A 23202-nucleotide genomic window follows, 5' to 3' on the forward strand; every position below is an offset into this window, starting at 1 on the left:
CCAAGCTTTCAGTCATAGTGCACTGGCCCAGCATTTCACGGCGCGATTCAGTATCGCCATACAACGGCAAACCAACGTCACGCAGTCCAAACACCTAACGTCTAATATGCTCTTTGTCCCAGAACTTTGTCTTCGTATAAACAGGTACAGAATTTACTGAGCCTTGTAAGAAAAAAAGAAAATTATTTTTAACTCTATATTTTTTTCATAGGTATGTCTAAAGATAGTTTTCGGCGAAGGAAAGCCGAAAGCATGCGCAGTTCGTACAAGAGGGCCTATAATACCGTATCGGATGGGCAAAAACGGTTTTCCAAAACTCCCTAAAAACTGTCTGGAGGCACGTTAGAAGCAGAAGAACGTGTGAAGCGTTTGTGCTTCGAACATGCTTTAGGCACGTTCGCAGATAAGATTGTCATCGTGCCTGCAGCGAACAGCGCGTCTTCTGTAGGGCGTACGAGCAGTGTGTCATTGCGTCCAAGCAAATCCTAACAGTCCCTTCTGTGTCACTGTCGCAATCTAAAATAAAGTAATAATGGAGACCCGTAAACGTTGCAAAAAAAAAAAAAAGTTCCGTGTCGACGACAACTCACGCGCGTACATTTGGATACACTCGCCAAAGTGTACCAACGCGGAAGGGGCAATGGTGCCACAGACAAGGTCGCCATAAACTGCATGGCTAGACGGGTTACAGTTATGCAACTCGGAAATAATAAAGAAGCTCGAGGGCCGGCGCATATGCCTCTGGATACCAGAAAAGAATTCGTGCCACGAATCAGAGATCACCGCTCGAGCGACTGTTTCGAAACAAACTTCTTTCTTTTTTTCCTTTTTTTGTGAGAAAGTAAAGGGTAAAAAAAAAAAAAGAAGCAGAAATCGATGACCGAATGGACGGCACGTATACGTGTCGGTGTACACTCTGGTCATGACGCCTTCGGTATAGTATGTATGGTAGTGCATGCGGACGTTCTCCGCTCTGCCCGCATCAATAATGGCCCCAGCGAATCTACCGTCTCAGAAACCATGGATTGGCGTATATCCAACGAACTGATCTCCTAGTAACTTAATTTTGTTAAAGTCACTAATCGTCGGGCCGACAAGTAGCCGAGGAGGAGCCCTTAGTTAGGATCGGACATAGAGCGCTCTTGCCAGGGCGCAAAACCAGAAGATAGTCAGCCTAAGGGGCTCTCAGACCAGACTTGTACACGTTACTGAAAAATAGTAAGGAATTACATTTACAATTACTCAAGGCTAAATTGTAATTTATTACAATTACAATTACCCTCCCATGAAAGTAACTGACCGTTACTTGAAAAAGTAATCCGTTACTGTCGTGGCGTTACTTTTAACATTATTGTTATCAAGTAAGAAACAAAGGGAAGAGGGTTATTCAAGTTCTTCTTGCCACCTGTTCCTTTTAATGACCTTGAGTATTTTGAGCAACAGCTGGCTCTTATATGTCTCGTCAGACATATTTGCATTATCTCTTACTCAATATGTCGACTGCTACGCTGAACACAATTTGAACTGAGGCACTGGATGGGAGTGTCATATTGTTCCTCACGAATGCTTCATGCTCTGCATTGAGCTTTTTCAGCGAAGCAAGGGAAGTACTATTTTCCTCGCGAATGTAGAGCAAAGCTTCGTCGTTGCAGCGGTTGCCTGCTATTTGAGAGATTTAGTAGAACCTTCCGATACCTCCCATACCCGCGATAACGGTACACGATAACGATATGATGCATACGCAAAGACGGCGGCGAAGTATCGGATATCGTTATCGGAGTCATCGGACCGATCTACTAAAATTCTCCATTCTCTAAATCGCGAAGCTGTAGAAGTCATCAATAGCAAAACATAGTTGTAACAGTAAGGCGATAATTAAATAATAAATAAGGTTTGGCTCGATATTCTTCTTCCTTTGGTTCTGAACAGTTCGAGCCTCACTTGAGACGTTGGTGAATAAAAAAAAGTTTCCAGTATATAAATATAAGTTATAAAAGAAAAAGAAGGACACTCATAACAACAATTAACTAGAACGTCGGTTAAAACAGGGAAATGTAAACGCACGTTCGCCGTGTGTACCTTTCTTGGTGCCGTTCAAAAACGCACAGAGCACGAACCGACTGCAGTTTACTCCGGTGTTCTCCAGATAGACGTCTGTTGGACCACGGGCAGCAAAGGATAGAGTACTAAATAAGCCGCGCAATGGCCCCACTCACGAATTTCACCCTCTTCTCAAGCCCAGAATATCAAGTCTACGTCAGCCACCATTATGTTTCATTTGTAAAAATATCTGCTTGAGATAAGATGCGTCCTTCTAGGGCAAAACAGGAAGAAGAAGAAAGGAAGACTGTTACCATAATCTAAATGCTCGCAAAAAGTTGACTCACAAAAAGGGTAGGGTAGACGGAGCGTTGTCTCCTGCGGTAACATTATGAAAATGGTTGTAGTCACTATATCCGAGAAGGACATTGTTAATTCTTTTCAGTGCACTTACCGCCTCGAGCTCCTTTAAGAGGCGCACAATCACTTGGTGTCCTCCTCTCCCCGTCTTCGATTGCAAAGAAAAGACAAAGGGACTAAAAAAAAGCGAAAATAACTTGTCCCCCCCCCCTTTTTTTTTTTTTCGTTTCGTGAATTGTTTATTTGGATTTTTTTGACATTGATGTTAGGGTCCAAAAAAAGGATAGATTCAGGGGCTTGGTGTTGCAAAAAAAGGCTTTAAGGAACTGAAGAGTGCCAAGCCTCCCTTTACGCTAGTCGATTCGCGTGACAGTGTCACGGCGATCGACTTTACAAAAAAAAAAAAAAATCTTTATTTAGAATGGGGGCGGGATGGGGGGGGGGGGGGGGGGGGGGGTTGGTTCTGACAAAAAAATGTAACGGATTACAAGGAATCCGTTACGTCAAAAATGTAAGGGAATTACTTTAAAATTACTCTAGAAAATATGTAATTATTCCGTTACAAAATTACTGATAAATGTAAGGGATTACAAGTAATTTCGTTACTTGTAACGGATTACGTACAAGTCTGTCTCAGACCTCTCTCTCTCTCTCTCTCTCTCTACTACAGGGCTTCCCAAACTCTGCATTTCGCGATGCCACAATTTTTTTTTTTAGGGCATGAGCGGTAATACACAAAATTGACAGTGAAATTTATGTTCTAGTTGATATACTCATAGTGAATCAGCTGGACAAGCAACCATTGCAAAACAGAAAAAGAAAAACGCATGCCAACAGGGATGATTGGCCAAAGTCTAAAGGCAGCTTGTTTGTTAGTCCACAATTTTCTAAAACGAGGGTGGAGTTTGGAAACAACAACTATAGTCCGTTGCAACTCAAGAAGGTAGGGCGAGGGTAAGACGGTTTGGGGAGGAGGAAGCAAACGGAGCGCTGGAGAAGAGAGGGAGAAACTTCTTCCTTTCTTTAGCGTTCAGTCTGCTTCCTCCTCCCCGGCCCGTCTTACCCTCGCCCTACCTTCTTAAGTTGCAACGGACTATATCAGTTCCGGTTTGATGTTGAGCTGCGACCTGTAGTTCGTTTTTATCGACGTCACAGCAGAAAACACATGCTTGAATTTTTTTTTCTTTTTCTTAAGGTTTTCGAATTGTTTTGCGACCTTCACTGAATTCGCCGCACCCACAGTTTCGGAAGCACTGCTTTACTGTTTTTTTTTTTTTTTTTTTACATTTTTACATAGGGGCAGGGATTTTTCTCTTCCAAGGGCATATCCATGTTTGCGAATGCTGGCACCACCCCGAAGTATAGGAAGACTCCTGCGCTGTTTTGAGAAGCTTTGTGCAAAATGTGGTGCAAAAACGGCGGAAATGCATAGTCAAGGAAGGCCAAGAACAGCAGCATTGCTTGCGGTGCTCCAAAAAGCAAAACATTCATCACAACCGAAATCGCTGGTAAGCAATTAAATGGCTTGATGAATGGCTTCGTATCTGCGATGAGTGGGACATCTAAGTTGAAAGGCATCCAAGACAAAAAAAATAAATAAATGCTTCTGTAAAAATCGAGAAAGGACGGCTTAACGGTCAAGCAGGACATGGAGATGTTCATGAAATATACACACACGACCGTCTTCAAATCGACGAGAGGTTCGCTCGCCCACAGGACACGGACGCCAAGTTTGGATTTTTTTCTGGATTTTGACGGACTGCGCTACAGTGCCAACAAGAAGTTTCAGAGATTTCTAGGACTGTGACGTCGACGCATATGATCTGTATGAAAAGATGTTAGACTGCAGATTATTGCGCTCAAAGCGGACTGGCCTGGAAGTTTCAAGACCTGAAGAACACCTTCACAATTTGTTGTCCAGTACGGGGATGAATGCGTCTTCCCGAGTTTTCGCATCGCCTCTTAGGTACTGCTAACCATATCAGTTGATCGCTCGCTGTGAGTGGTCGTTCAGCAAGTCGAAATCAATACCTTCGTGTGTGTGACCTTCCATGAGTCAGGACAGACTTTCAGATCTCGGTCTCCTGTCTGTAGAAAGATAAAAAAACTGAGAAAATTGACTTTGATGGAGTTGTAGGCCAATTCGCTTCTGCGAAGCAAAAAGCGTTATGTTGTAGATTTTATGCAGTGCCACGATGTATTAATTTCTCTTTCACACTGGTTCTGTGAATAATCATTAAATGTCAGAATCCAAAACAGCAATTATCTACTGACGTTTATAACTTTATCTAAGAGTCTGTGCAATTAATCGAACTGTTCACATGCCCATCTTCTTTTTCACTTGTGTGTGTTTGAAATATATTTAGAACCAAGTGAGTTTTTAAGTGTCAACTTTTTTTTCTCTTTAATTTTGACACAAAATCTGGGCGCCAAGCGAGGACTATGAGGTGACTTGACAGGAGCTTATCTTGTTTGATATTTTTCTTCCGTGTGTGTTCACTACGATAGAATTTCATTTCATTGCATTGCATTTGATATACCCTTTAAGCGCCCACTGGGCTTTACATAAAAAATGAAAATACAATACAACAAATTCAAAACAATTAATAAAGAACTCGCATGCTGCTATGTGCTAATGGAAGCTGCAAACAGCACGCAAGCTAGATGATTCCTGAATAATTACAGTATTACCAGGAAAAGAATTCCGTTCAGAAGTGGACAATTGAAGAGGTGAAAATTTAAAGAGGGCTGTTTTGGTGTAACCGATATAACTTTTTTTTTTTTAAAGAATTGAGTGGAATAGATGTGTTGAAACACGGCCAGTCCGTGTTCGTGGACAAGCGTGATTTTCCTAAAACAAAATATCATCATCATCATTATCATCACAGTTGCGAAAAATACTTGCCATGGACGCCATCCCCCTTAGGTACGCCTCTGCGTTCCGGTATAAACGGATATTCCTAATCACTGCTAGCTTTGGAGTAACACTTCTACGGTGCAAAACCAACAAAATCAAGGAAATAGAGCGTTCCCAGTTAATAACAATCAGGCGGACACACCCAGTCAAGTCATTGCAAGCTATGATCTGAATTATGTAGACACAAAATCCTCACATTTACATTGGAAATGGGGAAGTATACTCACCTGCCAGAGTAGATCGTGATGTCCAGATTTCTTCTCGAGGTCGTCGAGCTGCGCGTATGAGAAGAGGTGGAGTCACCGTCGTCCATTTATTCGAAGAATCTTTTGTATCACTGTTGTGGCATCCAGTCGAGTCCTTATGGCCAAGATCGAAGTGTACTGGTGCTAGTTCAATACCCACCGGGCAGTTCTGACTTTTGTTTTAGCAAAACGTATAAAAAACGGTCAGCCTTGCGCGATGATAATCTGATGCATGCATGATCGATAATGTGCCAAAAATGTAGAAAACAGCGGCAAAAACTCTTGCGCACCTCTGGGCGCTGATATTTCTGCAATGTCATCTAGCGCACGTAAGCGTGAAAGTGGCGCCATTCTCTTTCCTTTTTTTTTTTCTCGCAAATGGAGTCCCGACTGGTGCTCCATGCATACAAGCACGTGCAGCGTGCGCGTGAACAAACCTTTGGCAAGCTTGAAATTGCACGAGCTTTTCCACACGGGCACACACATGGCGACGGTCAGTTGTCTTGCTTGCAATCGTCCGTAGGAAGTATTTACTGGATGCCATATTGAGGGATCGGTGGCTGAGTGGGATAAAGCGCACACCCAGCTCGACGCGCGTGGAGCGAAAGCTCGCGCTGCAGAACCCAGGGATCCTGGGTTCGAGCCCCACGCCTGCCCGTTTCGATCTGGATGAGCATCGTACCGGCGTGCGGCCGTGTATCACTGCTGCGTGTATCACTGCTGCGTGGTTCACGCTAAAGACCCGAGGCTAGCGGTTGTACCGCACTTGCTAAATTGCTAATCTACAGCGAGTGGCTCGTCGCAACTTTAATGGCTGACCAACTACACGCTGTATAAATATCCCCATAACCCAATTTGCAACTTTTTTTGATGTCATATTTGAGGGTGCTGTTGAAAGCGCATGCTCAGAAACAGGGCCTTCTCTAGGGGTGCGCGACCTGGGCGGTCGCGGGGCGTCATCGAATGGAGGGCGCCGCCGCGCCTCCCTTTTGAATCTTTTTTTTTTTTTTTTTTTTTTGTAGCTTGATTGTTGTTCGTTTTTAGAATGCGGTTCTCATCTGACAAAATGCTCGTGTTGGGCTATAGACCTTTCCAGAAAAGGGCTGCTGGGCGGTTTCATTTTCAGTGTTCGTGCGTATCGCGCGTGATTTGCTCGCTTTCCGAAGCGACGCACACGCGCGTGCTGAGCTGTGGAGATCGCACGCTGAGCTGTGGATTTGTAAACATTGGAAAGGTCTATAAGGAGTATTCACTGGCGGCCATAGCTGTGTGCGCGAATGCTGAGCGCGTGCTGGTGGCGAGCTTCCACAGTTCTTTTGCACTGTGCATTCCGCACCATCAAGATTGCCGGTCTTAGAAGCCTATTAGTGTGAGCTCGTTCTGAGCATGCGCTCTAAACAGCACCCACAAATATGGCGTCTAGTGAATACTTTCTATAGCACCGTGGCCCATACTCACATGCTTACTAGCAGCGTGATGTCGATAGCCAGGGGCGTATAAAGAGGGAGGGGCGGGGGGAGGGGGGGGGGGGGGGCACCACGGTCGGAGTTTGCCCAGGGCGCTTGATGGGCCGGCGCCTTCCACCGTGGCCGACACTCCTCAGAACGAGCGCACATTATTCGGCTGATAGGACCTTCAATCTTGATGGTGTGGAAGGCACGTTACAAAATAACTGTGGAGGCTCGCCATCAGCACGCGCTCAGCAGTCGCACGCATGGTTATGGCCGCCAGATCGTCATCGCAAAATGCTGGTTGTCATTCCAACTTATTCTTACCGAGACACGTATATTCGGTGGTGTGCAGTCTACGCTGCCAAAGGTGCCCGCTTAGCAACAATGGGGGGCTATGTTGCACGTTTTGGACTCCCAGGAGACTAGGGGGAAGGACGTGACGTAGGTGAGAATGAACGTATCTTAGCAGATGCTGTCATCAGCGACTCCACCAATCAACATCCAAAGAGCGTTGTTGACGTCACTTCCTTCTCCCTAGTCTCCTGGGAGTCCAAAACGTGCAACATAGCCCTTCTGATGCCATGTTGGTGCAAGTCACACATTATGATGCACTCGAATGGATCGTGCTGCGTGGCGAAGTTGCGCCGATCCTCTCCGTGCAATTCTCATGCTGCCACACCACACACTGCACTGCCGCGTGTGTACATGGCCAGTGGCGTCGGAACATGGAAGGGGGCGATCGCTTTCTCGCTCCAGCCATTTCAAAGAGCAAGAGGAAAACGGCAGGGGGCCTCCAGCACGTGCTGCGTGCCTTTCGCCGTGCTTTGGCTCGAAGATCACGAGACTCCGAGACGACGAAGTGTTACCGAATGCAGGAGGCTCGCGCTGCAGGCGTGACATCTCTGCCCTCCCTGCCGTTCTTATCCAGTCGGCGACGAGATGTTTCGGTGGCGCCCTCCTATGGCTTCCGTTCGTGGCTTCCGTTCGCCGTGACGTCACGAGCTGTAATCCTGACATACTTATCATCCGTTGCGAGCTACAAGTTTGATGTTGCGTGTAAAAAAGCACGACGGAAGCTTGGAGTCATCGCGTTCTTAAACCTACACCACAATAGTTGACAGCCTGACATTGTTTTTATTCCCGTCGTTGAAAGAAAATATAACCCACATAAAGACGTCTGAGCGTTCGGCCATTTGTGAATGCTGACAACAAAGACGCTTTCTGTCGCGCATGTCGCCAGTAGTAGAGCAATCTGGGGAGCGTGATCCCTCCCCTGTTTCTTTGACGCTTCTGAGGCCCGTGTACCAAAAAAAAAAATAATGATAAAAAATAAATAAATAAATGTACAGGGTTATTGTCACCGCAAAAATAAACTGCGCATCGCCGAACGCTCGTTCTCCGCCCATGTGTAACGCTATAGCGGTCAGAACCAGATTCCAAAGTTTCAGAACTGAGCGTTATCTTATTGGGAAAAATGAGAAAATGGCGACCGACGGAGCTCTCGAATACACGAAGCTGAGTGGCGCCAGTTGCCGAAAACGGGCCCCATTTTCCTATTTCAATCTTCAGAAAATTACCTATGACTTGTGAATGAGATAACGGTTAGCTCTGAAACTTTTGCATCTGGTTCGGACCGCTGGCGTTTCACCTGGGCGGAGAATGAGCTTTTGGCGATGCGTAGTTTATTTTTGCAGCGAAAGAAGAACATTGAACATTTGTTTGGTGAACACCGTGTATGCATGGTCCCTGTGTTCTTCGGGCGCAGTGGTGGACGCCATGGGCCGTCCCCCGGCCGGCATCTTCGAGGGCACCATCACGGACTTCGGGTCCTTCGACCAGTGCCTGGAGGTGCGCGCCCAGGACGCCTGGGGCGACGAGAGTTTCCGCGGCCAGTACTGCTCCCTCTTCCTCAAGCCCAACATCGACACCAGCAAGCCCGTCGCCTTCCTGCGCAGCAGCCGCAGGGTGAGTTCAGTTCGCGCACCACCAGGGAATAACAATTAGACGGTTCGCGCTCTAGGTCGCATGCACATTTCGGCCCCGGCCAAAGGTACCGGAGATCATGGGCGTTATATAGAGGACAGCACAAAAACACAGACATCGGTGTGCTGCTCTAACATCGTACAAAAAAGATAGTCTGCACACATCAGTTACCGCGATATCCGTGGTTCGAATGCCGCGTGTCAAGTTTCTTCCTGAACTCGTTGCCATGCGGCATTCGAAGCACGAATCTCACGGTGACTAGCGTTCGAATCTGTATGCAGACTGTCTTTTCTGTGATGTATAAGCAGTGTGACTCCGGCTTTAGGGGACAACACAAACACGGACGTTTGTGTGTTTGTGTTGGCCCCAGAGTCTCGGCCACCTTTCACCAGTTTTACATTCACATGTCTGCCTTTTTACGTGTGTATCGCATTAATTATCAAGACACTTCAAAGTTGATGGACGGAAGGAATTAGTTGAAATGAATTGTCAGGAGGTTAAGAAGAAAAACATATAGAAGGGGAAGAGTTAACCATCGGAGAAAAGTCGCCCCAAGAAATGTGCCGGGCGCGCTGATTAATAAGAAATACAATCAATATATGGAGCCAAAAATGGTTGTGATGCACCCTAGACAGTTATCAGAGAAACCGCCTTTCACAAACTAGCAGGAAGTGTCATGTCTCTACTTGAAGGCGGTGGAATACGCATATACATCACCTCTTTTTTATAGCTCTCTTCCGATTTTCACTCCGTCTTCCTTGTACTAAAATATCCTGTGAATTTTTTTCCTTGTGCTTGTTTTTTTTTTTTTGTTTTTTTTTTAATTTTGAATTTTTACAGTGATTTCTAAGCGGTAGCCGCTGGCCCAAGTTGTCGAGGTCTGTAGGCTGTATCCCCCATTTTTGGGGAGTCTATAAAACAAGTGTTGGGTTGGTCTAAGTACAAAGTAAATGAGAGGTTATGTACTTCAAGTAATGTAATAAGTACAGCGGGCGCAATGTGCTTGAAGTAAAGTACTATAAGTACAATGTACTTTCAAAGTAAAGTACACGTATACTTCTAAGAAAATATTTCATTCCTCTACACAATTTTTTTTTATCTGGTATGCATTGGCTAAGGGATAAGCAGGGGTGCATCAGTTATTTTCGGAATTTTCGGAAACTTATAAGGCACTTATTTGTATCGGTCTTATAGCCGCCATTACACCACTCAGAGAAATGACCGGGTAACGCCTTCAAAGACGATATCACCTTTTCACATAAAAATACGCCTTTTTTAACATTTTTATATTTGGTGTATGTGTGGGGGGGGGGGGGGGGGGGGGGATTTTTATATTTGACCTCAGAAGCTGCGTCTAGTACTTGAAAAGCCAAGGACGCAAGCGTGTGGTCCTTGAAAGAGCTGAATTTTACCAAACCGAATTTGGGGAATGTCTTTGAAGTCGGGAGTTGTACTTTCCTCGAAAAGTAGAAGAAAAAAAAATACTTCAAGTAAAGTATAAGTGCATACTCAGAGAACGTACTTCAAGTAAAGTGCAAGTTCTATAAACTTAATTGGAGCACTACTTTAAGTACAATGTAGTTAAAAGTACTTCCTGACACTGCATAAAACATTTATACAAGTTCGTCACTTTAATGCTTGCTTTTCCCAATGTAAACTTGCTCTGGCTAGAGATCAAAACATCTCTAGAATGATTTTACTAAATATGTTTATTTTTTTAGTATATATTTACCTCGTTTGGTACAAAAGCTTAGATAACCATGGTGCGCTAAAATTTTCTCTCACTCGCAAATTACAAACTGGTGTAGTGTTAGATAGATATAAAAAAGAAGTGTGCTGTGTTTCGGGCTGGTATACGTGAGTTCTGACATCCGCTAGAGTGCACGACGATACAATAGAACGCATTCAGTTAAGCCACTATCACACCGCACGTTAGCGCATCATAGTCATGCAAAAACTGTTTGCAGACATGTTCTAAGTAGAGGAATGTATGTAGCAAACATGCTTAGAACATGCCCGAGTTCCGTCCGTAGATAATGTTGTCCTCGGCGTCTGGAGCGAACATCGCGGCGTCTTTTGTCACGATGTTTGAGCAATGCGACGGCGGCAGTAGCTTTAGACATGCACCCACAAGGGTGGGCGAGGAAGGTTCTAACCGTTGGCTTTGCACGGGTGCGGTTCTCTCGCAGAATCTCACGCGAATTATGAAATCCATTTGGTTCCCCGGCTTCCGGTTGGGCATCTGCATCCCGTCCGCCTGTTCCAAGGAAGACATCGACGCTCTCATTAAGTCGGGTGAGTGCTCGCTAACTATAATCGTAAACACCCCGTACCGCTAAAGAAAAAAACAAAAAAACTTTCGATAAACACGAGACGCGCAATGGCAAAATGTCTCGCACATAAATTGCCCGTCAAGAGCTTGCGCGCGTGTGCAAGTATTCCGAGCAGTTATGACGGGGAGTGCGCGTAATCCGTCCAATGAAACGGACACGCTATGGATGGTGTCATCTTCCACAGCTTATGTTTTATTTAAAAGGCCCAAAGTGAAAGGTCATTAGAGTCACTGAGAGCTTAAGAAACAAAGGACGTGGTTTATTGTCGTTTTCACGTTTCTCTCTTCGTGATGGGCTCTTTGGGGTTCTTATCGGCTAATGCCGCAATCGGATTGGGTGCTGAGCAATAATAATGTTCTCGGGACTCGTCCCACCCTGTGTTTCTTAGGAAGTATGAGCCGTAACCATAACGGGTGTGCTGCTGGCACCAAAACGGAAAATTCTGAACTTGAGATAGTTCGTGGTCCGCACGCACCCAACCCTGATCCCAAGAAAAATAAACGCGTATATAGCCATGCACACACCCACTTCCATTGGGAGCCTTGAAACGATTCCACTTGCTGTCTGCTCTTTATGTTTGCCTGGACAAAACATTCACGTCGAGTATCCACGTGCCAGAACAAACGACGAGCAACACTCGAAGCCCATGCACACCCTGGAGGGCTTCGAGTATTGAAGAGACTGAAGGACGCAGTCCCTTCAAACAAAGCCTCTATACAACTCACACTTGAACGGTGCGCAGCGTGTGTGCGTCAAGATCGACATAAACTCCGTTTGAGCTTAAGAAAAACCGCAATGGATGCTACAGCCGATCCCAGCCAATCCAGCTCTGCGAATGACGTGATTACGCGCACCACGCGTCGGTCGCTGGGCCCGTCCCGAAAGTCACGTGGCAGGCTGTATTCAATCGGCTTCGTTAGCTCGCTACGTCTTCTGCAGTTCATCGTAAGGTCAAACGGAGTGTAGACTTCGTTCGCCCCCAAAAACTTGAGCGTGCGCAGCAAATACGAGGACGAAGGGAGGACAGGACATAAACGAGGCCCACTCTTCTTCAGCCCCAAGCTGACAGTGAGGTGGAAGCTACGTGCTTGTTGGACCAGCAATGCGTCTATCCTTCACTACGTAATCACGTCAGTCCCCACCCATACTACGTACGCAAAGAGAGGTGTCAGGTGATGAAAGGGAAATGGTTTATTCGCCCGGCGCGTGCGTAGCACTGAACGGAGCATAACAAACGTCGTCGCTGTGCGAATTGCACCAAGAAAGAAAAGTTGTTTTTCTGGCAGAGGAGACCCTATAGGATCCTTCAGATCATCCTTAGAAGCTCTGTGGTATCCCGGGGCTGATAAATAAAAAATAAAATAAAAAACGTCTTACTTGCGTGTCTAGAAAAAATAAAAAAAACACGTGAAGACAAATAAGGAGCAGCCGTAGAGGTATCTCGGATCGTCAACAGGGCGGGTGACAGCAGAGGTTATGAGAATGTGTTGATTCTCGCGGAGCGCTCGTCGTAGCGGGGGGTGTCTCCAAGGTCAATACCACGAGGAACGCTGGGAAGCTCTTTCTTCGTCAAGTGTCGACCTTCCGCCGCCGCTTGAGCAGCGGCGGATGGCACGCGTTGGCGCTCGCAGGGTAAACAATAGCGGGTATTTTCGGTGCATGGGAAAAAACCGAGAGGCTGCGATGTTTGTTCGGGCTTGTTCGAGGTCATTTATCGGCTTCCAAATTTCAAGTTCAAGGATCGAATCTAGATTCCCGCTTTCTTATAACTTAAGCAAATACAAGGTCACTGCACGCTTGCCTGACAGGTTGATATTCCCCTACTGTTAGATGACGAGCTCAAACATGCAAAAATGATCGATGTGCATCCGTTTAACCCAAGAAACGTTTGCTAGAGTGCATAACCAAAGAACTAGAGTAAAAAACACACCCTGATAAGCACCAGGAGATGCGTGTGGTGTTATGCACAAAGGTGGATCAGTTAATGATTTAAACAGCTATAGACCTATTTCTGTGCTTTCAGTTTTTTCGAAGGTGGTTGGAAATATTAAAAATAAACGACTTGTTAAATTTTTGACTTCTAATAATATTCTAGTAAAGGAGCAATTCGGTTTTCAGAAAAATAAGTCACCAGAAGTTGCACTGCTTGGAATAAAAGAACAAATCCTTGAGAATGTAGAACAAAAATTATATACGCCAGGCATATTCCTTGACCTTAAAAAAACACTCGATTGCGTTCAGCATGACATACTATTAAAGAAACTTCAGTTCTATGGAGTCCGCGGTGTTGCGTTATTATTATTCAAAAACTATCTCGCGTCCAGAACACAGTATGTAACCATAAACGGAGTGAAGTCAGACCTTCAACACATCAGATATGAAGTCCCTCAGGAATCTATTCTTGAACCTATACTATTTTTGTTGTATATCAATGACATTGTAAACATACATGGTAGTTCAAATATAGTATTATATGCAGATGATACAAATATTTTCTCCTCCGGTGTAAACATACACGATCTCATTGGAAGGGCAAAAAAATGGTTGAGGGGGTTAGACATGTGGCTTAAATCAAATAAACTTTGTTTAAACGTATATAAAACTAGGTACTTACTATTTAAACCGAAAGGAATGACACTACCGTCAAATTTTAAATTATAATTCCAGGACTCTTTCATTCAGCAGTCTTCAACAATTCGATTCTTGGAAGTTCTATTCCACGAAAACTTATCATGGACACCCCATATTGAATCGCTCATAGGAAATCTTTGTCGAGCTGTTGGTCTTTTGAATAGATTAAGATATTATCTCCCCCAAAAAGCTAAACGTCAAATTTATTTAGCCCTCATACACTCCAGTATAAGTTATTGTCTATTAGTGTGGTCAAGTACGTCCCAAACAAACTTAGATCGTCTCTTATCTATACAAAAGCAAGCATTACGAGCAATTGGAAACATCGATTTTTTTTAGGAATGCCACACCACACTTTATTTAGACCATACCAAATATTAAACTTAAGAGATCTACACAAATATAAACTGTCCCTCGAGATTTGGCGGCAATTTCATACTGACAAATTGCTGTTCCATGCAAAGTACCCCGTGAAAATTGGGCCGTACAATTTAAGACAAAATGTAATAATGAAATCTCGTTCACGGACGAACTATGGAGTTCAGAAGCTAAGTTTTCAGATACCAGATTTTTTGAACCAACACCCAACTATTTTAGACTTTCTAAATAGCGCCAGGTCACCCCTTAATTATAAGAAAAGTGGGAAAGAAATTTTATTTACGGATGAATAAAACAACGAAAAATATGTCCTAAACTTCTTAAATGATAAATGCATGTGATAACACAAAAAAGTATTTTCTTTAAGATCTGTTGAAGCAAAATGTAATATAATAGATAATTGGCCCACCTCTGTTCGCACACCACTGGTTGTTTGTTATTTGTCTTCTTTTTGTGTTTGTTTTTATTGTATAGCAGTGAACCGCACATCGAAACATTATGTAAAAAACTGGGCTATTCGGTTTACACGTTACTTAAAGCCAGACAATACTTTAAATCGAAAACTTTAAGATTGATTTATTACAGTATTTTTCATAGTCACTTACAATATTGCGTAGTATCGTGGGGTTTTACATACCAAAGCTATCTACAACCGATAGTAACGCTGCAAAAGCGGGCATTGAGAATACTAGAATATGCAAGTTACAACACCCATTCAGCTCCCTTATTTCAAAAACAACAAATAATGCCATTTCATGTGTTAAGAGACTATAGAACTGTAATTCTGGTGCATAATATTGTAATAAATAATATACCACTCCCATCACGTATATTTGTACAATCAGGTAGAGTCACGAGGAATGTTCTCATAAATAACTTCAATACTCCGCCCTATAGCAATACCTATGGTCAACGTCTAATACAGTATGTAGGTACAAAAATTTGGAACTCATTAAGCACAAACATAAAAGAAAGTAAAACATTTGCACTGACTGTAAAAAAGCATTATTTGGAAATGTTGTAAAACATGCATTTTATTTGTGAGGCACAAGCACGAGTGCCAGGACCGAACCGCATGCCTCATATTGGTACATTTGTATGGATCCAGAACTAGCCTTGCTGGCTAAGGATCCAGATGCGATATGCAGTGATTTGGATGTATACAAAATATGAATAAAGATTATTATTATTATTATTATTATTAAAGCATGTCACTCTTGTTTTGTTTTGCTACAGCTGTCGCCAAAAGGGGCGGCATGGCCTCGTCAGGCACTTCAAAGTGCCTTTAGCCATGTCCCCCGAGACATTCTGTAAGTTCTGTCTCAAATAAACTCATACATACATACATACGTAGCTCATTCCGCACTCCCATTAGCTGCGAGGTGATAATAAAATGCTCAGAAGTTGTCACGCCGCGCGTTTCTCGAGTCGGCGACCACGTTTTCAAAAACAGTTCATAGAAGAAACTTTTCACACTGTGGCCTTGACGTGTGACCTAAAGCAATACTTTGTTCTTTCTCTCTTTCTCTCTCTTTATCTTTGCCTCTCTATCTGTCTCTTTTTTCGCATTCATTTTGTTTCTCCGTTACAGCGCTGAGCAGGTACGGCGTGAACGCGTCAGTGCCTCTCTGCGACGTCCAGAGAGACGTTCTGCTGGACCGCATCCAAAAGGCCGCCGTGTAAGTGATAGCATATATGGTCCTTGATCGGACTAACCAGCCGGGATTACGTAATGCGCGAGTCGTGCCGACAATGGCTAAGCGAGCGCCCGCAAGTTAACTCGATGAACGTCACGAAGAGAAATATAAATTAGCCCAAAAGCTATTCGGGGTATTGAGCTGTAAAAGATGAGGTAAGCCGTAAACATTTCCTGGTCCTACACTGGTACACGCTAGCGTTTTCGCTTTGATCGACTTGCGCCACCCAATAATAAAATGTACACTCCTCGTCGTTTTCCTTGGACTAGGCGGTGAACCAATCGTTGCGATGTACGGAGAACGTACGGTGAATTATCGTACAAGGTCAACGTCGTGCTCGTTCTGCGCACGATTTCGCTGCAATGATTATTCTCTGGATGTGCTCCGTATTCGGATTGAGTCATTGGTCCATCACGTGCCACGCGAGAAAACAGACCGGCAAGTACATATATATATATATATATATATTTTTTTTTTTGTAGAGTGCATGCAGGATAAAACGCAGCAACAATTGAGTGACTCCTGCGAAAGTCACGCAGCTGGGGGGTACACTACGTATAGCACTGCTGTTAGTAATTGCGCAACTCAAGCCTCAATAAGCAATTGTTTTTCAAATAAATAATGGATAGAGTTTTTAGTTTGGGAGTTTGATGTTTGGGACACGAAGTGGCGAACGCATTACTCTGGGGAGTGGATGAGGACTTGCGAGTAAACGTGCAATTAACGCTTAAACGTTATTGTTAAGAAACCATCAGCGCGGTGGGATATTACCGCCAATATTTGCTTTTTATTTTATTTTAGGAAGAGGAAAAAAAGGAGGGGGTATGCATATTTATAAAAATTGAGTGCATTTCGGGCCGGGAGGGAAGCTCTAGCCCAATAATCCCCCCTATCTGGTTACGTTACTGACATTAAGATATGGCTTGCCCCAATATTGGCAAGTATTAGTACAAGTTTGGCATGTCTGGCCATCGTTACCCCACTTTTCGAGGGAACACAGGACAGAGTGACTATTGGATACGTCGCTCGAGAGGAGAGGAGAATAGTCTATGGGCCTGAAGACGCCGTAACAGTAGAACTATAAAGAAGGGTATTCATTATGGCCCGACGACGATTACATATGTAACCGGGAGAGGAAGTCATGGCGGTGATCCAGCGCCTTACGGTGCGTGCGTTGACACCGGCAGGGCATTCCTGTGCATCGTGCTCGTCATGATGCTCCTGGGAACGGTGGTGGACGTCTTCCTCCGAAGCCGCCATGGCATGGCCAAAAAGATCAGTGCGTGTTTTCTTTGTCTTCCCTGCGGTCTTCTTTGTACACCCTTGCGCGAAGTGTTCAAGTCACATTTCTTTTTTTCCTTCGCTTCATTTTATGACCGTGCATTCGGTGGTACAAAAGTAGAATATATTAATGTCGATATTGTGTTATCCGCACAAAATTTACAGTAGACAGTGCAATGAACGGTCGCACGGACGACGAAATTTCACGTGGTCTTACGTATACGTATCGCCGTTGTCAGTCATAAAGCGAGAAGGGTGACCGTAGTAAGCCTTGCCTTGCTTTTCAAGAAATCTGGTGTGTCTTTTTTTTCGGCAGATCAATTGGAAGAGAGAAGCGCTCCCATCTACAAAGGGTACTGGGCGAATGCCGAGCCTGAAACTATGCTGACCCTGAAAATGAAGTCTGCCTTGTGACACTGAGCGTCAAATTTCACGTGCTTACGTAATACTCACTGTCACAACGGCTTTGTCATTCGCCGAACGCCTTCCGTAGATTGCAATAATTGGCTCTTCAGCGCGCTTGCCGGGAAAGTGGCCGCGCTGGATTTTTTTTAGAGCGTTCAGCCAGTGTCGCCTGCACGACTACGAATGAGCCTCGAGGCTGTGTCCTGCTCGGCCCTGTTAACGCAGACGCGGTGCTGGACGCCCTGACGTCGTGGTCTGCGTACGGCAACACGCTCCGGCTGTTCGACGTGTCCGATGACGGCGGCCGGCTGCGGCCCCTGCACGGAATTCGCTTCCTCACCACGCTCTGGATCATCCTGGCCTACTCGCACGCGCTCACGCCCATCCCGAACCGAAGTGAGTACGCACGCAGTGAAGCGTCAAATCCGTGTGAGCAAAAAGCGCGTCGCGTCGATCTGCTGAATCACGTAGCTTATAGCAACCGTCGCTGACACTGTGTGACGTGACGGCGTGGCATGTGGCAGCGTCTGCGGCGATTGCTACGGCGATGGCCGATTTACATAATAATTTTACCTGCAATTTCGCAAAAAAAAAAAAAAAGTCTGCTGGAAGCTGCGGTGATCAACGTCGCAGCTGCGAAATCGCAGGGAAAATCGCACCACTTGAATCGAACTTTACGCCGCTCGGCGGCGTGACGTGGTGCGGTTATATCTTAGATGTGTTTCACGCTGAAAAGGGGTCACGCAGCCCAGCTGGTGAACAAGAGAGTGTTTTAGTAGATCGTTCAGTCACTCCCTCTACGCTATCCGCAATCCGCTACGACGATATCTATAGTGGAACCGCCATTTCAAGATTTAGTCGAACGTTCGCAACCAGCACGATTACAGCGTTAACGCAGCGCCACTAGCGGCTCTTTAAGACACCAAGGCCTTTGCAATTTTTCATTATGTTGCTATCTTAATAGAATATTCTTTTTTATCGAATAAAGTGCTAATCTTCGCTTCCCTTCTTTAAATAAGTGATTCTTATGTCTGTAATGGAATACAACTGACAGACAAGCTGTCCAAGCCAATCCGATATGCGTCAAACTCCAAAACCATCCAAAGAAATCTTTAAAATAAAAAAAAAATGACAACAACCGTAGTTCTTTTTTTCCACCGTTGCGATCGTTCTCCCTTCCTCTTTCTCTCTGTTCACCAAAAATGAAACTTCATGGAAATCCCTCAGCCTCCGCCTACTCGCTCACTTCCTTGGTCGGTTCTGTCCTCACGGCAAAAGCGGCCGAACAGGAGGCCGTACCTTTCGCTCACAGCACCACAAATTGCGAAGCTTCTTTTTCTTTTTTTTTTTTTAACGATAGTTTAATGGGCGACATTTTGCAGAGTTTTTGTCCCCGTCACTTGTCGCGGCGCGCGCGGGGAAAATGGAAGAACCCTTCCACTCTTCCCTTTTGCCGTGACCCCTTTGCTGTGACCGTACGGCGTGCCGCACGCAAAGAGCGAAGCGGGTAGCTCTGGCGTCGGGAGATTCGTCGTGCCGACTGCTTGAAAGACTTGTTTTCAAACATTACTCGCGTTTTGCGAAATCTCTTTGGTAGTGTCCAGTTGCTACGCGTAACGTAGGATGGTTTTAGGAACTTCCACTGCTCTTACCCACTTCAGGGATCAGTAGTCGTCAGTAGCTCTTCTTCGCTTCCCTTCTTTAAATAAGTGATTCTTATGTCTGTAATGGAATACAACTGACAGACAAGCTGTCCAAGCCAATCCGATATGCGTCAAACTCCAAAACCATCCAAAGAAATCTTTAAAATAAAAAAAAAAATGACAACAACCGTAGTTCTTTTTTTCCACCGTTGCGATCGTTCTTCCTTCCTCTTTCTCTCTGTTCACCAAAAATGAAACTTCATGGAAATCCCTCAGCCTCCGCCTACTCGCTCACTTCCTTGGTCGGTTCTGTCCTCACGGCAAAAGCGGCCGAACAGGAGGCCGTACCTTTCGCTCACAGCACCACAAATTGCGAAGCTTCTTTTTCTTTTTTTTTTTTTTAACGATAGTTTAATGGGCGACATTTTGCAGAGTTTTTGTCCCCGTCACTTGTCGCGGCGCGCGCGGGGAAAATGGAAGAACCCTTCCACTCTTCCCTTTTGCCGTGACCCCTTTGCTGTGACCGTACGGCGTGCCGCACGCAAAGAGCGAAGCGGGTAGCTCTGGCGTCGGGAGATTCGTCGTGCCGACTGCTTGAAAGACTTGTTTTCAAACATTACTCGCGTTTTGCGAAATCTCTTTGGTAGTGTCCAGTTGCTACGCGTAACGTAGGATGGTTTTAGGAACTTCCACTGCTCTTACCCACTTCAGGGATCAGTAGTCGTCAGTAGCTCTTCTTCGCTTCCCTTCTTTAAATAAGTGATTCTTATGTCTGTAATGGAATACAACTGACAGTCAAGCTGTCCAAGCCAATCCGATATGCGTCAAACTCCAAAACCATCCAAAGAAATCTTTAAAATAAAAAAAAAAAATGACAACAACCGTAGTTCTTTTTTTCCACCGTTGCGATCGTTCTTCCTTCCTCTTTCTCTCTGTTCACCAAAAATGAAACTTCATGGAAATCCCTCAGCCTCCGCCTACTCGCTCACTTCCTTGGTCGGTTCTGTCCTCACGGCAAAAGCGGCCGAACAGGAGGCCGTACCTTTCGCTCACAGCACCACAAATTGCGAAGCTTCTTTTTCTTTTTTTTTTTTTTTAACGATAGTTTAATGGGCGACATTTTGCAGAGTTTTTGTCCCCGTCACTTGTCGCGGCGCGCGCGGGGAAAATGGAAGAACCCTTCCACTCTTCCCTTTTGCCGTGACCCCTTTGCTGTGACCGTACGGCGTGCCGCACGCAAAGAGCGAAGCGGGTAGCTCTGGCGTCGGGAGATTCGTCGTGCCGACTGCTTGAAAGACTTGTTTTCAAACATTACTCGCGTTTTGCGAAATCTCTTTGGTAGTGTCCAGTTGCTACGCGTAACGTAGGATGGTTTTAGGAACTTCCACTGCTCTTACCCACTTCAGGGATCAGTAGTCGTCAGTAGCTCTTCTTCGCTTCCCTTCTTTAAATAAGTGATTCTTATGTCTGTAATGGAATACAACTGACAGTCAAGCTGTCCAAGCCAATCCGATATGCGTCAAACTCCAAAACCATCCAAAGAAATCTTTAAAATAAAAAAAAAAAATGACAACAACCGTAGTTCTTTTTTTCCACCGTTGCGATCGTTCTTCCTTCCTCTTTCTCTCTGTTCACCAAAAATGAAACTTCATGGAAATCCCTCAGCCTCCGCCTACTCGCTCACTTCCTTGGTCGGTTCTGTCCTCACGGCAAAAGCGGCCGAACAGGAGGCCGTACCTTTCGCTCACAGCACCACAAATTGCGAAGCTTCTTTTTCTTTTTTTTTTTTTTAACGATAGTTTAATGGGCGACATTTTGCAGAGTTTTTGTCCCCGTCACTTGTCGCGGCGCGCGCGGGGAAAATGGAAGAACCCTTCCACTCTTCCCTTTTGCCGTGACCCCTTTGCTGTGACCGTACGGCGTGCCGCACGCAAAGAGCGAAGCGGGTAGCTCTGGCGTCGGGAGATTCGTCGTGCCGACTGCTTGAAAGACTTGTTTTCAAACATTACTCGCGTTTTGCGAAATCTCTTTGGTAGTGTCCAGTTGCTACGCGTAACGTAGGATGGTTTTAGGAACTTCCACTGCTCTTACCCACTTCAGGGATCAGTAGTCGTCAGTAGCTCTTCTTCGCTTCCCTTCTTTAAATAAGTGATTCTTATGTCTGTAATGGAATACAACTGACAGTCAAGCTGTCCAAGCCAATCCGATATGCGTCAAACTCCAAAACCATCCAAAGAAATCTTTAAAATAAAAAAAAAAATGACAACAACCGTAGTTCTTTTTTTCCACCGTTGCGATCGTTCTTCCTTCCTCTTTCTCTCTGTTCACCAAAAATGAAACTTCATGGAAATCCCTCAGCCTCCGCCTACTCGCTCACTTCCTTGGTCGGTTCTGTCCTCACGGCAAAAGCGGCCGAACAGGAGGCCGTACCTTTCGCTCACAGCACCACAAATTGCGAAGCTTCTTTTTCTTTTTTTTTTTTTTTTTAACGATAGTTTAATGGGCGACATTTTGCAGAGTTTTTGTCCCCGTCACTTGTCGCGGCGCGCGCGGGGAAAATGGAAAAACCCTTCCACTCTTCCCTTTTGCCGTGACCCCTTTGCTGTGACCGTACGGCGTGCCGCACGCAAAGAGCGAAGCGGGTAGCTCTGGCGTCGGGAGATTCGTCGTGCCGACTGCTCGAAAGACTTGTTTTCAAACATTACTCGCGTTTTGCGAAATCTCTTTGGTAATGTCCAGTTGCTACGCGTAACGTAGGATGGTTTTAGGAACTTCCACTGCTCTTACCCACTTCAGGGATCAGTAGTCGTCAGTAGCGGTCCACGACGCTAACCACGACGGCTATGAGAATTAACCACGTCGCGTCTCCATCCTCAGGTATACCCTGAGAGCACCATTCTACCCGCATTGCGCGAAGGTGTTACAGCTATCGCTTTCGTTTATTTGCACATTGTAAGCGAAAAAATACTTTTTTTTCTTTCTTTTTTTTCCAGGCCGTAATTAGCATGTACACCATAAATAGCTACCTGTTGCAGTCCTGAAACGACTTTGTCGCGACACTACTTCTCGCAGCATGCAAAATATAAGCCACCCCTCAGAACCGCAATCGCGAAGCGGGCAGACCAGACAGGCGCGGCGTGGCTGACATCTTGAATTACGTCCCTCGTTGGCTTTCCCTAATCTCGCCAAGACTCGTTCTCGCGAGACCCAAGAAGGCACCGCGCTACGCGTGCTACGTTTCTCGCAACCTCCGTGAAATAGTGCGCCTCCGCCGGCTTCGGCAGCTCTGCTAACGCTTCGCAATAGCACCGCAGAAGCGGAGTAGTGTCGTCTCTCTATCGTATGTAGTGCCGTCGCTCTAGGGGCTGCCAAAACGATCTACTAAATCTCGCAACACTGAAACTTCAGGGAAGGAACCCCAATGACAAGCTGGAATAAAAAAGTTGCCCCCCCCCCCCTCCTCTCCCCCTCCACCCCCACCCCCATTTTTTAGTCGATAAATACACGCCACGTTCATAAAAATTCTTAACTTTAAATTATACTTGTTTTTACTCTCGTTCTAGCAGTCAATGATATATATGTTATTCTTTTAATAGTAATTAATACATTGACACGCATTTGGTCCCGTTTTATTAAAATCGAGAGAGATGAGTTTTATTATTTTTTAGTGCATAGCATACTATAGTCGGGCATCCTTTTCTACTTTTCAAACGTACTTACACATGACTAAATAAAATGTCATAGTGTTTAGCGATCTATGAGCCACATACTGTCAGCAAATGTAGCAGAAGCTACAAAAGCAAGCGCCTTGCTTTCAGCGTCCCAGTGCAATCATCGT

General features: G+C 45.1%; 1 protein-coding gene across 1 annotated transcript in view; it reads left to right on the forward strand.

Annotated features, from left to right (window-relative positions):
• The window catches only part of LOC120840358 (nose resistant to fluoxetine protein 6), a 57563-nt gene that overhangs the window by 18335 nt on the left and 16026 nt on the right, over positions 1–23202 (forward strand). Inside the window, exons 2-6 of the mRNA XM_040210845.3 lie at positions 8779–8978; positions 11186–11291; positions 15930–16017; positions 17223–17314; positions 17947–18117. Coding sequence (XP_040066779.3) covers positions 8779–8978; positions 11186–11291; positions 15930–16017; positions 17223–17314; positions 17947–18117 — 657 coding nt within the window. The remainder of the gene's footprint in view (positions 1–8778; positions 8979–11185; positions 11292–15929; positions 16018–17222; positions 17315–17946; positions 18118–23202) is intronic.

The sequence above is a fragment of the Ixodes scapularis genome, unplaced genomic scaffold (genome assembly GCF_016920785.2).
Source record: "Ixodes scapularis isolate PalLabHiFi unplaced genomic scaffold, ASM1692078v2 PGA_scaffold3__209_contigs__length_174095766, whole genome shotgun sequence".
NCBI classification, from domain to species: Eukaryota; Metazoa; Arthropoda; class Arachnida; order Ixodida; family Ixodidae; genus Ixodes; species Ixodes scapularis.